At 40.1% G+C, this 17,250-nt stretch overlaps 1 protein-coding gene across 1 annotated transcript in view; it reads left to right on the forward strand.

Annotated features, from left to right (window-relative positions):
* The first annotated feature begins 6 nt into the window (after positions 1 to 6).
* The window catches only part of RNF150 (ring finger protein 150), a 117,186-nt gene continuing 99,942 nt past the window's right edge, over positions 7 to 17,250 (forward strand). Inside the window, exon 1 of the mRNA XM_010292024.1 lies at positions 7 to 202. Coding sequence (XP_010290326.1) covers positions 190 to 202 — 13 coding nt within the window. The 5' untranslated portion in view covers positions 7 to 189. The remainder of the gene's footprint in view (positions 203 to 17,250) is intronic.

Here is a 17,250-nt window from a genome sequence, read left to right on the forward strand (position 1 = left end):
CCCGCCGACCGCTACGCCTGCGACCCCGGCACCCGCTTCAACGCCCCGGCGCCGGGCAAGAGCTGGGTGGCCCTCATCCCGCGGGGCAACTGCACCTACAAGGACAAGATCCGCCACGCCGCCGCCCAGAACGCCTCCGCCGTGGTCATCTACAACGTGGGCTCTAGCAACGCCAACGAGACCATCACCATGCCCCACGCAGGTGAGCCCCGATACCCTGCCCGCGTTCCGTGGGCGCGCCCCGAGATCTGTGCTGGGTGGGCGTACGAGACCCATTTTCCTGTGCGTGGCAGCCCGCTCTGCTGTCCCGCATCCTTGGGGTGGGAGCTGCTGGGTGGGAAGGTGGCCTTGCACCTTCTGGCAGAGGAGCAAGGTGGGCCATGGGCCTCGCCGGGCGGTGGGTACCCACCCCCGGGGGGCTGTGGAGCACCTTTCCATGCTGCCATGGCAAAGGACAGATGCAATGCACACTGGTGCTCCAGGGGTGAAAAGTTTGGATGATGCAGAGTTTGAGTCTAGTCGGAGGAATGGATGGGACCCTGAGCCCACTGTGGGGCACTGATGTTTTGTTGTGCCCTGAGGATCCTCTGGCAGGTGTCATGTGGGATTGGGTGCGATTGAGATCTCCAGACGAGGAAAAACATATTGTTTATGGTACCGGCTTATCAGGAGCTGCAATAAAGTAGGGAACACAGCGTACACTGTCTTGCCTATGATACTGTAAAAGCTGTGGGATCAAGTAGGAATGCTGAGTATCTGATTTGGTAAGAACGTGAGATATTTTGTCCAGAATTGGGCAGGGGGGCAATTCACTCTCCCAGGTGAATGCTCTGATGGAGTTTGTGCTCGCAGTGTCAGCACATGGGTGCTTGGGTCCCCACATGTGCTTGTCAGCTAGAACCAAGCAGAAATCCAGTCATCGGAAACAACCCAAGCCTCGGGTTATGCCCACAAAAAACACTGTTTTTGTAGCAATGTTTGATCTGAAATAATGTTGTTTTAAAAACAGATCACCAGATTTATATTTAGGGACAGTGTTTTCTGCCCGGGCTCACTGGTCTTTTATACCACCAGCCTATGCCATGGAGACTAAAATGCCACCTATTGTGAAATCTCAGTTTGGTTTGCATCCAGTGACTAATCATGCCCAGCTGTTTCATGCCAGTTGAATCTTAGCAGAGTTAGGGGTAAACTGAAACACAGAAAGGCTGCAAAACAGGATGTTATTCTAATGACATTTTAACTTTCCACGGTAAACTAGCTAGCATAGATGTGCTGGAAAACAATTTGTTGCCTAACTGTAGTGCTATATAATATTGCTGATGCAAAACCAGAGCTTTTCGAACCTCTTGTGTGCAGGCTCTTGAAGAGATTTAACTGTTTGTTTGGGCAAATTCATGTTTCTTTGGTAGGATTGGTGGAAGATGTCTTTTATTTTAGTATTTTCCATTGGTTTTGAGACAAGCAACTCACAACCTCTTGAGCTTCTTAAAACTGTGCTTTATAACCTGCACAGTTCAGATAGCTGTTCAGATTACACTTCTTGGTACTTCAAGTATCACAGATTATATACTAAGCAGTATGAAGTAGTTGGAGCATAGCATACTTACACACCCTTAAAGTAAAGCTCAGGCTGCTTCAAAAGTTAAGATGCATCGCTTGTTCTTGCCTAGTGAGTTTCTCTAAAACCGCCAACATGTTGGATCAATTAATGGTTTGCCTGTTTTTAAAGTATGCACTAAGCTCGTTTCCCACACAAATGGTGTTTTATTAAGAAACAGTGGGAGTAAAAAATGTGTCTAACCTTTTAAAATGTTAGAGCTTTTTTTTGTTTTAAAGTCTAAAATGAAGTAAGCAGTGAATCTTTCTTACTGAAAGTGGCCTGAGCGTTCAAAAATATGAACACTGTATCAGTTATCTTGGAGGCAGCTTCTTTTATGTCATATGACTCCTTGCAGTTTATTCTGAGAATCCTTGTTGAGTACTGAATTGATACCCAGCAGTGTGATTGTAACAGTACCAGAGGCTGAAATGAAAGGGAACTTGCAGAAAATAATCTGGACTTGTTGAACATGGGCGGTGAGACTGAAGGGCTTTGCTGATTGATTGTGCGAGGTTGTCTTCATTTTAAGGATTTTTTGTTAGGCGAAGTTGAAAAATGGTTGTTGGTCCTTCCTTAGGGAAAACCTGCCGTCTGCATACAGTCAAAACTCGGAGCAGTCTTAGAGCATAAGTCTGCTGGAACAGCAGGAAAAGTAATTACTCTTAAACAAATACTTGACATACTAGCAGGGTTTCAGAACTGGATTTATCGTTACTCTTGTACCACTGTTACGCTGGGACAAACTGAATGTACAAGCTGCGTAAAACTATCTTTCTGACTTGCAGCCTTTGACGTTTGCTTGGTCACAGTCTAAATGATAGCAAAAGATTGAAGGGAAGAATGAATCAGGTTCTTGGTTTCTGAGTTCAGCAGCATCTGTGATGCTCTACCCACGCCAAATCCTGGAGTGGGAAGAAGAAAATTCCATCCTGGAAAATACTTGGGGGGTGGGAGGGGAGGATGAAATATGACCTAAAAAGCAATTTAAAAGTCAAAAGAAATATGATGTTACTCTCTCTTCTTTTTTTCTTTTTTTCCTCCCACAGATTTTTTTTTTTTGAGGTTGCATATAAGCTTAAATAAACTCTTCCTTTCTATACAGAAAACCGTATATGCTGTTGCACAACAATGTGGCTCCTGCCCTTACTAAAGAACTATTACTCATAAAAGAGATGTTTTTCCTTATGTACATTCTTCTTTTCTGTATGCTTTGCCTTCTTTCTTTTACTGTCATTTTCTTTCTTTGTGCTTCTTTTTCTGCTCCTCTCACCTCCACTCTCATTTCATCTCTATCCCTATGCTTTGTTCTTCCTCTTGACCACGTTACTGTGCTACTTCATAGTGCTTTGCCCTTATCACTTTCTTCCCAAAGCTGTCTGTCTTCTGCCAAAGATCTTACCTCACAGCTGTACGTTTAATTATATTTCCTGTTTTCTGCTACAGTGCATGCCAATGATCCTTTGCTAATATGGTGCCTCCTGATTTTAAAATCTATAGGCAACTGTAGCAAGATACCATTCTTTAATTTGAAGGAGGGTTGGTAAACCTCCCTCCCCCTTGATAACTCTACCCCCCAGTCAAAACCAGGGTGGTATTATATGAAGGCTTGTTGTGGAAATCTTCAAATACAACTTCCCCAGGATTTATTTATAGTGCACCAGACAGAACAGAACAAGTGTTTGATTTGAACCAGTTCAGTCACCATATTGAAAGCCTTTGCTTTCAGGGCACTTCTACTTAGCTCACTGCTTGCACGTCCAGAAGAGTGAGGTAGAGCTGTGACATCTGCATTCACAGGGACTGTAAAGCCCTGTGGTTCTCACTGTAGGACACGCTTAGCTTTTGCATCATCTGCTACAGCCTTTGCAAACTGGCATCTTTATTTTTATTGGCTTGAAGTATGGTATAGGAGCTGTGAGTCCAACTTTGTTTGCTTTTTGACTAAGTACGTTTTAACCAGAAGGAGCAAAAGCATCTAGAATTTCTGTTTCAGATGCTTTTTATTTCTACTAAATCAACTTTTCTAGTAGACGAGTACTCTAATGATATAGAGGGTAGTGTTCTTCCTCCAGAATAATAATCCGTGGTGTTGGCTAGGGTTTCTGATTGGCATTTTTTTCTTATTCAGAACAAATAAGCTATTACTTAGATTTGAAAAGGCTCTAGCCACTCTGTCTACATTTAATAACTTAGTATTAATTGGAAGCATTCTTACTACCTGTTGTAGCACATGTCCTAACACTTCCTCTGAGCTCTGAATAGATACAGTAAGGGAGCCTTCCAGAAGATGATTCAAGGTGGGAACTTCCCTCTCACCAGCTTTTCTTTCAGGGAACCTACATTGACCACTTCTATGTCAGGTGCTTAGGGCTAGGGAGGAATGTTAACTGCGACTGTACACATGATTCATGTGTGGGTAAAAATCAAATCTTTAGTATTCAATACAGTTTGTAACATTCAGTTTGAATTCTGGGGTGCATCAGAATATCTCACAGAATGGATATGATTATTATGTGAAGTAAATTGCATCCTAAGTATTTCGCACCAGAAGCATATGTGAGTCAGGCAGTTTTGCATCCTTTGTATTCTGCTTTTCCAGTGCATGCCATCACAAATTTTAAGTCACGTGCTGCGTGTATGACAGTCTGTTTTCAATGAGAGGCAGATGCCTCGTTTTCTGTAATGGCTCTTACACACTGTCAGCAACTGTCAGCTGTATCTTTGAGACATGAATCTCGTATGTGGTGTAAGATGGCCCTGACTTCTTCCCTCCCTGTTCAGCTCTCAAGTGCAGCATGCGTGTGCCAGATTACATGAGGAGGGCATGGCCGTCGCACTGCAAAACCAGGTGTGTCCCTCCACATGTCCTGTGAATGTGGCCAGCCTTGATCTGTGCACATTCAGTTCAATAGCAGTTTATTCCCCTGTACTCAGATTTTTGCTCCGTGATCAATGACTAGTCTTGCCTTTTATATATTTCAAGGTGTGTTGGTAGTAGTTTTGATTTTGGGCTCCCCTGTAGATTCGCACTGATGTGCAAATTAAACACTGAAGTTGAAGATTTCTCTCTTCACAGAGTTAATTCAGTACTGTAGTTACATTTGTTCCTTTACTAAAACAACTGTTTTCCTAAACTTTTGTTGAATTCTTATGAGAAAAATGTGCTGAGAGCATTCACACTGAATTTACATATGGATGAGTGTGAATTAATCAAGGGCTGGAGATTTCAGGCTTCCAGGGCATGCTATAATTATTTTCTGTCCCAGGCACTCAGGATTCATTCCTAATAGAAACCAAATCAATCGGGGAGGGAGATGCAGATTAGTGCATCTCTGAACCTTATCCATCATGAAATTGAAGCATAGCTGGGGTATGCTGCCATCCTTAGGAGCTCAGAGGAGCTCCTGGATCCATCTGGTAGGCCTGGCTTTCAGTAGTTTTTGAAAATCTGGTTCTCGATATTTATCAAAATCAAGGATTTATAATACTGGCTGGAGCCAGCTGTAGTGCCGATAAGCCCTCCCACTGCATTCACTAGCGAGCCACACTTCTGCCTACTAGTTCTGCTGTGGTTCAGTGCTAGGCTTCTCTACTGTGGATGTGTTTAGTTATGCCAAGTGGTGGGGGGACTTTGTGATGTTAGGTAACTGGTTTAGCTTTAACTGAATGCAAAGGGGTGAATTTGACCTACACGGACTAGAGCAACAAAGTAATCTTAGTCTCCGGTACCACTTGGGACAGCCACTTCAGCACTGGGGTACTGAGTTTTGTCATTAGATGAGACGCGTTTTGCCTTGTTGAATCTTGCATCTTTCAACCTCACGACTGGCTTGTGTATCTCCTTCAGAGCCCATTGCAGTCAATGGAAGGACAGTGAGTCCGCTGAGCTTTGGTTCAAGTTGTAAAGTACAGCTTTCCCTACAAAGTGGTGAAGTATTGATTCACTGAAGATTGCATTGATCCTCCAAGCGTACTGACTGCAAAAACAGTTAGATTTCTGCACGCCCTTTGGTTATTATCTGCAGCATTTGTTTGCAATGATATTCATACAAGTGCCGTCTTCAGATCTCTGCAGTAAGAAGTGACACATCCAGAAGAAAATTTTCCTCAGAAACAAATCTGTATCAGCATTGATTCTAACTGCTGCCTGTTAATCTGGAGCACCTCCTTTTGGTATACTGTCCATAGGAGAATGGCTTGCTTTTGATAAAGCAACGGTTTGTTCTAGTCCTATTGGTATTTGGCTTTAAAATGGTATATGTTAGCTTGGGTTATTAGAATACTGTGGCAGTCTGTGGCTAGTGTGATAAGTCCGTTGCAGCTCACTAATTCGTGCAGATATATTTCTGTGCTGCCCTCCTTCATAGTATGTCACAGAGCATGGGAAAATTTTCAGCAAAAGGGGAGAGAAACCTACAGTTAGTGTTGGCCCTTTAGGAGTCTCTTTTCCTGGTAAAACAAGAGGACACTTCGTACTTTTCTTGTGTAAGTGAAGGACTAAAACAACCCATTCTTCTGCCACACTTGTTTGATGGAGCTCACAGTGCATTGTGATGTGAGATGACTGAGTTTCAAGTGACCTCTGCCTCCTTACACCACGAGCCAGGCTGATGAAGAGTTAGATCTTTATGATGGGGTAGCCCAATGACTTCTCTACTTCCCAATAACTTCTGCATAGCTAACCTGCACAGAAAGAGCATTCATTTCAAGACAAGCCCCACTTTCTGCCCTTTCAGTTGCATTTGAGTGCTAGTCACTTGATGACTTCTTTGGTACAGAAGGGAGCAAACAATACAATCATTGACTCATGGAAATCAGATATGGAAAACACTGAGTAGTCCCATGTAATCTGTCACTTTACTAATGCAGGACTGCTTCCTACAGTGTTACTATCTACTACTGTCAGTGCTTTTTGCTTAGCATCTTAGAAAGAATCTTGGGGTGCTTCAGAACCAAATGCAGTCTACTTAAGCAGCAGAATGGTGCTGAGGCAAAAAGAAATAAAATGTAGGATGATATTAAATGGTAATACTATATTTTGCAATAATATTTAATTCTCATAACTTCCACAAAGTCATCTTGGCAGAGGCATAACCGCTAAAGGATAAGGTTTAAAACTAATCGTATCCAGTGTTATACAGTTTAGGGGAGTATATAGCAATTGCAAGAAGAAAGAGGAGGCAAAATATTTTGTAACTGGTTATGTCCAAACAGGCTTACTCTGCTGTGTCTTGATTCCATAGTGGGATGTGACCCAGGACTTCATTAGTGCCCAGGTCTCTCCTCATTTCACTCCATAGTGTTTTGGTTTCTCTGGAAGAGAAATCTAAATGGATAGGCCATATGTCAGCCATTGCACAGTTTGACCAGGTCCTGAATGTGGATGAGCAGGGTCAAGGACCCACCAGGGTACCCTGCTTGTTTGTGAGTGCATTTAGATATAGTATCTCAGAAGGTAATTCTATTAAGAACTACAATTTCTGTTACCTGGAGGAGAAGACCCAAATAATTTAGTCGAAACCTCAACTTTTAAAATTTACTGTATTAAATCTACCAGCTTGGTATCTATTGTCTAACCCACTGCCCATATTAGTGGATGCCAAGCTTCACAAACCTACAAGTTTGCTAATGAATTTGCTGTGAATTGAAGCTCATCAATAATAGGACTACTGTTCTTCAGTGCATTTTGTGGACCCCTTAGAAGTAATCCTCCAGCCAGATTAAAGATTACTGATTTAGATGAATTTACCACCCTGGTGGAAACAATATTTTTTTATTTCAAAAATGGATGAGTGGAAACACCTCTTCTTTCACCAGTTCCAGTAGATGGAGAAAGGTTGTGAAGATTGGTTTACTTATGAAACAACAGTACTATGCAGCTGTGTTTTACAAGAGAGGCTTAACAAGGGTATTGGTTTTTTTGGGTCCTCTTCAATAAATTGAGATAAACCTTAGAAAACTGAACTGAGGAGAACTGAAGGAGATGATGAAAAGATTAACCTGTTTGTTTTATTGCTATTCTACATTGAAATAGGAAAAGCTAGCCTCTTTGATTCTTTGCTACTTAAAGATATAACAGCTTTTTCAAATAATTGTTCATTTCTTTCCCCTCTCAACAGTGACTTACAAATAACATGAATAAAGTGAAATGCCTGTTCATTTGCTGCTGACAATATAATCATAGTGGTATTCAATTATACTGCTAGACCTAAGGGTCTGTCAGAGTTTTGATCTCAAAGTTGATGTGTTTAACTGTGTTTATGTATTTAATATAACCTGCTGTAAATTGGAAGGCTAGCCCATTTATTTTAATCTTATTTTCAGTTTGAGACAAAATTGGAGGGAAAAAAAAAAGTTTACCTTTCCCCAAAATACAAAAATGTAAATTACAGTCATGTAACTCCATAGTGTCCTGGTTTGAGTATACCTTGTATACTCCTTAAACACGGATAGAAGCATTACATCTGCATAGGAATGTAGTTCCTCCAGGGATACATGGAATAGGATGAGCTGGCAAGTGCTCCCTTGTGCTACATCCTTAATGAGACATAGCTTTTTAAAATTAATTTGTATTCCATAGCGTCTTGAAACCTTTATCATGAGAGAAGACCCCTGGCACTGGGGTGCTCCATAACAAAGCAGTTCTCTCTGTATGCTCTTCTACCAAGACAGCCCCCTACTACTGACATAGTTGTCTATAAACCATTGTCATTTGTTCCTGAACATTGGCTTAATTATACAGGATACTATTTTTCTTCATGATTTGTTCCATACCTTGGGCTTCCTCCCTTTTTATATGCACTTTGGTTTGCCTCTTACTCTTCAAATCTCTCTTTACAAGGCATCTCTTTTTTGCAAGTCATTGTAAGAGTATCTCACCAGATAATAATATATGTATTTTAAAGAGAATTATGCATCACTTTAATCTCCAGCTTCCATCTTTATAAATCACACATCATTAAACTCTGCTTATCTATTTATTGCTTGATCTTGCAGTCCCTGTCAAAAAATTCATTTCTAGCACAGTCACTGTTACATTGTGTTGAATGTGTCTGACATTACACAGCAGCACTAAGAATGGACTCGAGCTGAGTAAGTAGATTCACCTTTAGTTAACATATATGTCTGTCCTGGTGGGTTAAGCCACAGCAGTGTCTAATCTTAAGATTACTGTAAAATATGTCGACATTAGTTGAGTATGTGTTGTGATTTGGCTGGGTTCAGACTCGGTACAATGAGCTGTATGGTTTTATTGTTTTGCTTTAATTGATTTGTGGAACACTTGAGAGGCTTTTGCACCTAGTTGTTATTGTCATACTAGCAGAGCAATTCCAGTTCCTTGTGATTAAAGCTCTGGGTGTCTAACAGGTTTCACTATAAAAGATTTCTTGGGTTTTCCAATTATGCAAGAGTTCTATAGCAGTATCTGATAAAGATCTCTCTGGTTTTACATCCTGTGATACTAGCTAAAATGTTAGTATTCTTTTTCCTTTTCCATTTTAGTATTTTCTGTTAGAAGACAGAAATATATTTCTGCTTTTCCTTTGCCCTTTCAGAAGTCTCTGTATTAGAGAATCTTCAATCTTCGACCATATTTCTGGGGCATGTCTGTGTTTGTACTAAAAAAAAAAAAATCTTTAAAACAGAACAATCTGATGCTGCAGTCTCCTTTATGATTGCTTCTTATACTTGTCCAGAATACACTTTCCCCTCTTGTGCCTTTGTAAGCTTTTTTTATATGCTCACTGTCTCCCAGTTTTACCTGCCAGTATCATGTTCCTTGAGTGAGGCAGCTTTCGCAAGATTGTGTAATCTCTGTGCCCAGTCTCTTATCTTCATGCTCTTATATGTCCATGTATTTGAAGTACCATCTGGTTGTCCATGAAATTCATACCTTTACTAATACTGTATCAAGACTTCTCACACTAGAAAATGAGGAGCTGTCTGGATAAAATCCATTATGTCTTGTTATAATATTGCCTTTGATGTCTTTCTCTTGCCTTATTTTGCCATCAATCCTCTATCCTCTTAATTTTCTACTTAGTTCTTTCTCTCTTTTTTTTGGGGGGGGAGGTTGTGTGTATGATTTCTTTACTTTCCACACTTCCGATAAATCTTTCCCTTGGACTTCTCACCCATTTTTTTTTTGTCGTCTTCACTTCTCATTTTATGTGCTCTGCACCTATTTTTCATCACTTCTAGGGTTTTTTTTCCCATTCTCCCCACCCCTTACCAGGTTGACACAAATAGCCAGAGGCTATTGCTTTACCTACAAAGTTCACTGTAAGGGGAAGCAGAGCAGAATTACGCTCTTTTGGTCACTTTTGCTTTGCAGCTGACTCCAGGTTTAAAAAGCATCAGCTGACTGCTGTCTGCTGCTGAGGGTCAGCTTGGAGAAGTGGGACAGCAGCAATCAGTGAGCATGGCAGTGCCATTTATGAACAGAAGACTGTCAATCAGGCATAGCACATTTGCTATGCATAGAATGGCTTTGTGCTGAACACTCCTAAGTCTTTTTCATGAATTCTTAAAAGACTAAATTATGGTCCCCTCTATGTAAAGAAACAGATCCTGCTCTTTCATGCTTTTGCAGAAGAAGATTAGGTTTCTCCCGCTGGGTGCTAGAAAAACTGACCAGGAATGTTTCCATCAAAACTGTTTTTCTTTAGTAGTGAAATGCATTTTCAACAAAAAAAAAACCTGTTTTGGAAATTTTTTGCTCTCAAGAAAAGATCTTACAGTTCTGAGTTTGAAGAAAGATTTTATTTTAGTAAATACTTAATGTCTCAGAATTTCAGGTTTGGAACAGTTTGGTTTCCCTTTTCTTTTTTTGATGATACATTTTAATCAGCTTCTACCAGCTTTAGACACTAATTCCACCCCAGAGAACGAACTTGAGTTCTTCCCAACTCAAATGTTATACTTCTCCAGGAATCAATGCATGCATTTGGTTACAAGTACTATAAGAATTATTATAAGAAATTGAACTCAGGATTGCAATGCTGAATTTCTTTGCCCTGTTGGTAGTGTGCCAACAGCGTTCTGTCTCCCCATAGTGCAGCCCCTGAGCTATAAGATCTTTAGCCCTTGCTTTGTGTGTATATATCCTTACTAACAGGCTAGACATGACTTTAGCACTGTGTTCAGATACACACGGGAATGATACTTAGTATGAGATAAAGATTGCCCTCATAGACAAAGACATAACAAGGATCAGTAGTTGTCAGTGGAAGTGAGACAAATTCAGGGTGGTAGTAAGATGCAATTTCCTAAATTATTGCCCATAACATAATGGCTTGGATAGCTGTCAGAAGTCCCATCCTGGAAAAATTACCCCATTCTCTGGGAAAATTGTGGTAGTATGTGTACAAGGAAGGTTAGAGAAGGTGATCATGGTAGTTCTTTATGGTTTTAGGGACTATACCTCTCTGGAACTACCACCCAGCTCTTTTCCACACTTAGAACTGTCAAAATAGCTCTGGCAGGAGCTCTGAAGAAGCTCTGCACAGTGGGCAGAGGTAAACCCTATGCCCTGAATCATCAGCTTTTCAAGACAGGATCTCTGCGTAGTGTGTCCTTTATCACCTGGAACGAGCTTAGCTGCGTGACAGTGATGAGCCAATGTCAGTTTCTTATTTCTTTGTGACTGTTGCTTATAGAAGAGGAAGCGGCGAGAAAATGCGCTTGCAAGAAAAACACAGTCTGAGCAACTCTATTCTTTGTGTCTGAAGATAGCCAACAAATGCAGAGAGCTGGCTGTAAGCCTCCATAAACAAGCATTTGCTGGAGCATCTGTCTCACATCATAGAAGAAGTTGAAAGCCTTTCTTTTCCAAAACTTTGTTTCAATGTGGATGCCAGCACAAGGGACTGTCATGATTAAATGCAACCCAGAGCAGCAAAGGTATCAGAGGTGGGGATGAAATACTTCAAAAGCCAATAGAACCGTCATTCACTTTGCCAGAGAAACAGCTAAAATAGCCATTAGATGAAAGTCGTGTGCAGGAACCTGAATCCTGGATAGGTGAATTCATGTTGATGGGAAAATAATAGCCATGGAAGTAGATTGTAACCCCTGTGGCATTGTGGCTGGGGAGACATTCTTTCTCTCAGAGACTGTGAAACTTATTTGACTACTTCATATATCTTAATCTCCATTTCAACTCTTTACTGACTCCCATATCTCACTGGTACCCAGTGTCATGATCTTTGAAGATTTCTTGTTTGCTGCCTCATTGCTGTTTGTTCCAGTCCTTCCTTGCTGCCTTTACAGGTGGTGGTAACATTCCTTGAGATGATGAGAATCTTGGTCACCTTGTGTTCAGGTTTGAGCTTGTACATTTTCTAATTGCTTTTAGCAGTTTTGTGTGTTGCTTGGTGGTTGAGTATGGGGGATTGTATTGCTCACAGAATATTGCCCAACTGGATCCATAGGTGAATTAGAGAAAGCTACCAAGCAGCTTAACTGCATGGGAAAGTAATGAGCTATATCTAAGGCAGTCAGGATTCTCTAGTGCGTATTGATTCTTCAGAGAACTCATCTTAGCCTGCTAACCCCTGCTTAAGAAACCACATCGGAAAATATTTTTTTCTTTTTTTTTTTCTCGAGACATTCTCTTTTCTTTATCTAAGTCCCAGACAATCATCTTTTTTCTTTTTTCTTTTTTTTCCTCCTAGTCTACTAACCAGAACTTCTTGAGATGAAATTTATGAGAGTCCGTAGCCTGTTTTAAAGAGAAAAATAGGACTGTATAACTATTTTTTCTGAATTTATAATTTCTAATGGTTGGTAGTTCAAGGAACGTTTTGGTAACAGAGAATTGATATTATCTGGTTTCTAAATATGCATGACCTATCACTTCTTTCTCCAATAAGGAGAAATAAGGCCTTCATTCCCATTAACTAATCTATATAACTATCTTTCTGCTATTAGACTTACAAAAAATAACTAAGCAAGTGCTGAACTTTTAGTATAGAATATCTTCCATTGATTATCTTGTATATTTGATGTGTAGAATCTGTTCTTAGTTCTCAACCAATGCTGTGTTGAGTCAGCACAATGATTGCTCTTGGTCTTTTTTTTGTCCATAGACCAGAAATATTTTTCACCAATACAAAGATAACTGCTAGTTTTATCACAAAGCTGTTGTCTTTGGCTCTGGCTAGCCAAATCTGTTGTGGATTAGCCTGCAAAATTGGAACTATTGTGCATATGTAAAGCAACAGACTGTTTGGTAGTAATGATAACAGGGAGGCAAGTATAGCTGTGTCTCACCTAGACCAGTATGTCAACTCTTAAAAATCTCTTACTTGTCAATGAGACTGATACTTTAAAATCACTTCTCACTTTATGGAGGTAGTGATTTTGCTGTCATAAAACTCACTAGTAGGAATTTTAAAATTTAGGTTAGACATTATTTCTAATGTCCATTATATTAAGGTAATTTGGAGAATGCTTCATGTCCCAGTTCAGGACAATGTTTGTGCAAATGGTTATAGTTCTTCTTGCTAAGAATGGGCCAGAAGTTGAGGACCTTGACTAAATGTCATTGAAAGTGGTTTTATGAGAAAACGTCATCTATGAAAGAGGTAGAAGTGTCTGACATAGCCCAGAAATATATTACCAAGAATGTTACTGTGGTAATCTTGGGGGATCTCATGCCCTCCTGTAGCACTGTGAATAGTCAAGGTCCTTGCAATAAGGTGTTCTTATTTATAATTGTAAATATAAGATATATACTTTATATTAAAACAGGTGCTTTATAAATACCTATTAAAAGAGGTGCTTTAATTATTTTACATTTCTCCACATAGATTGGCTTCTGCTTTCTGGGTTATCAGGCATGTCTGCATCACAGTAAGAACCAAAGGTGCCTCTCTCAACTTCCAGTGTACACTGTTCCCCTTCCATCAGGAAGAGTTGACCACCCAAACCCTTTAAAACCCAGATGCTATCTCTTCTTAGCTGTGTTTTATTTAATGTCTGTTACCAGCGCATGCAGAGGAACAATCATAGCTGTGAGAAGGGTGGGCAGCTGGTTAGTTATTTGCAGATGTCTCAGAGATTTGTGTCAACCAGTCAATTGTACTTGCTAGGTGAGCTAGAGGACTTCATGTAATTTAGAGTAGCCACACAGCATTTCTTGCTAATCAGGGAGTTGCCTAATTTGGAAATACATACATGTCTAAGGCCTATCAGATACACAGCAGCTCCATACCTTACGCCCATTTCAGTTTGCATGTCATGGTTGTAATGTTTTGCAGGTTAGGTTCCAGTAGATAAAATTTTGTGTCCTCCCTTGTGGTCTTATTAGGCCATATAATGTCAGCTTCGTTTTGTTTTGAGAAATTCAGGAGAGGTTTCCTTGGTGTTCCCAGTAGTGTGTATCAATTTTGAACAGAACTTTCAGCCATGTGCACAGTTGTTGGGGGTATGTTGAGAGGATGGGAAACTGTAACCAAGGAGGAAGGAAGTGTAAAATTAACAGATATTCCTGCATTAGACATTCCTAACAGGTTAACTGCCATATTTAGTTAGAGATATGCCTGGAAATAATACAATAATAACCTTTAAGTACATAAGCGTGCCCCATGACAACTGTGTTAAAATCACAGTACGAATTGCCAGACCAGGCAACTATTAATGTATAATACACAAATATTGATGAATACCTGAGGTGACTCAATAATGTCTTCAGTGCTCTGCAAGTCTGTATTTATCAGCACAGGCCTCAGAGGTGCTCCATAATCTTAATGTGAATCGAGAATCAGTGGGAGTGGAGGTGACTAGTATCCGTTTGTGGGTGCTATGCTTTTTACAGTCCTGGGCCTTAGTTTTCCGCCTCCTGTGTCCCCTTGTTTAATAAAACAGAATTGGAATCCATCCATCACAGAGTTACTGCAGGTTTGATTGATTTGAAAATAAACCTGATGTTCATGCTGTTATCCAACAGTTGTCTCCACCTGGTGGAAAGAATTTCAGGATCTGAGAGTGCATGAGGTCTTTATTCAAGTGCACAATATTCCGTTAGCTGCAAAAAAAAAAAAAAAAATTACAATTCTGTTGTTGTTTTTCATCTTTAATAATGGCAATGTCCTTATCACTGAAAGCGGTAATATACACAGCATTTAAGCACCCTCAGGCTATAGTGATGAAGAGATTGTACCTTTTTCTTGTGTAAAGATGCTATGCTGTGTAGACTTGGTGTCATGGAAACTGAAAGAATGTATGAAGTTTTATATAGGCAAATGAGTTTTAGGTCCACCTCTCTAGCTACTTTGAAGAAGCACACAAATGACTTGGGTGGCAAACTCACAAGAAGGTCACAGGGAAAAAAAAAAATCTCCAGCACCAATATGATGGTCTCCATAGTTCTTATGTGGGGTATTGGGATTAGACTGGGCTTTAAGGCCATGTTTTCTTTATGCAGACTGCTTTCAGGCCAGCTCAGATGCCGATTTCTGAACTTTCAGGTTAGCCGCTGTTATTTTAACAGCCTCCCGAGTCCCCATTTCATTTATTTACTTTTTTTTAATGTTATTAAGAGAAAACCAATAAGCATCCTGTAAAATTCCAACCCACAAATCTTTCCTTTTGAAAAAGCATTGTAAATTTGCTGATTGCCAGCAATGCACTTACCTATGCCGTTAATTTGTAACCTCTACTTCTGAAATCCTAACCCTGGTGAAATCACTGCGAAAACCTCCTAAGGATTTCATTGCGAAGTAGTTAAAGCAGAAAAATAAGTACCTGAACTCATTATCTATCTTCTGCTGCCCCCATAGTATTTAACGCATTGTTGTCAAGTACAGAAAAGCCCCATTCATTGAAGCCCAACAGAAATAATACCAGTCTTTCACCAGCAATCTCAGTGAAGTATTAACAGTCTGCATTTCATATGAATTGCACACATCTGTCTGATTCATGTAACGCAACAGACAACACCAGAGCTTCATTAAGATCATTTTGTAATTAAGGAAAATGATGGGCCAGTCTGTGAGTGCCTTGAAGCTGTATTAACTTTGCATGAATTCTCCAGCATGTTTAATAAAAGGTCCACCTGGCCTCAAGTGATTGTATAAATTATGTAGCCATTGTTACATTTATCATATAGGTAGAAGTTAATTTTCTTGCCTTTCGATGTGGTTGAGAATAGTAGGTCATATCTTATGTGTATTTCTGACAGTGGGCTTCAAAACAAATTTTTCTGAAATCTACTGACTAAAATTTAGTTCTTGCAAAGCTTACAGCTTTTGTGTGAAATGAAAGGAATCGAGGGGTGTGGTGGTGTCAGAGCTGCGTTGCAGGAAGATGCTGAAAAGCTTGGTTTGCAAGATGCATGTGCCTGCTAGCTCAGCCCCAAGGACAGGGAGCAGCTGGGCTCCCAAGAGCTGCGAGAGATGTTGCTGCCTGACAGAAGTCATAGTTGAGAGAAAAGCTTCTAAATCTCGAGCAGGTAGTGGCTGGATGCACTGCAAAAAGACTTCTTCTATATTTGGAGGGTGAGAGCAGTGTGGTTTTCACACCTTTCTTCACTAACTGGTATGCTAAGGAGGAATGGCAATGATGACAGCCTTATCACGGGGGGGGGGGAATGCTTCAGTAGTGCTTGTTAGGAGAATGCTCAAAATTAGTATTTGCAATCTCCACTGAAGGAGTAGACTCTATGTTTTACACCATCCACCTATATACCGAATAAATGTGGACAGTTGTCACAGAAATAATTACAGAAACAAAGTCTATCCACATTAAGCCTAGCAGAGGTCATTCCTTACCTATTTCCAATTTGACCAAGTTAAGATGGCACTTAATATGAGCTGAATTTGTTCCAGACAGGAGATTAGTTATTAGATCTTGAAGTATGGGGTTGGTTGGTGATTTTTTTTTTTTTTTTCTTAATTTGCCTGGAAAGACCATTCAGCTGAAGAGACCACAATGCAGGCAGTATTGCATGGTGATTTCAGAGCCTTTGTTCTAACATGTATATTGTGTTTTGAGTGATGCTGATCTGTTCTGAGAGCTTGTGGGATTTTCAAAACCACTGCTATGTTAATCTCATTTGGCTTCTATAACATGCTTCAGATCACTCTGTCTTCTCAGGGTCTGATGACAAGATATTGAATGGTGTGATTTGTACTGCAAATGGTTTATTTTCAGTTTTCACTACACCTTCATTTTGGAAATCTGTGACTGTTTAACCCCTTTGTAAGTCTTCAGCATGCCTTATTACAGTAAATTTCTTTGCTAATCGAGATGTTAACTAATGAGAGAATCTCTGTCTCTCAGTTAGTGTAGGCATTGCTGTATCCTAAAGACACTTTGCCTTTTGATCTCTTTGATCCAAATGAATTGTAGGAGGCTAAATGCAGACGGAAATACCAAATGCACAACTATGCTTAACAGAAATGTTACAATTACATAAAGGTGTCAGAAATCAAAGGAGAGATCCAGATAGGCAATTCAGCATAGAAGTAACAGATTAGCTGAAGTTCATGGTTTAAGCTGTTAGTTCTGATCTGCTCGTACTTAGGAACTGAATCATCCAAGGCATAAAAGCTAAATGAAGAGAGGGAACATAAGCGATCATACAAGAACCAAGGTAAATAGAATTACCTTCCTTTCATGTCCTCTCACATATGGGCAGAACT

The sequence above is a fragment of the Phaethon lepturus genome, unplaced genomic scaffold (genome assembly GCF_000687285.1).
Source record: "Phaethon lepturus isolate BGI_N335 unplaced genomic scaffold, ASM68728v1 scaffold49907, whole genome shotgun sequence".
Taxonomy (NCBI): Eukaryota; Metazoa; Chordata; class Aves; order Phaethontiformes; family Phaethontidae; genus Phaethon; species Phaethon lepturus.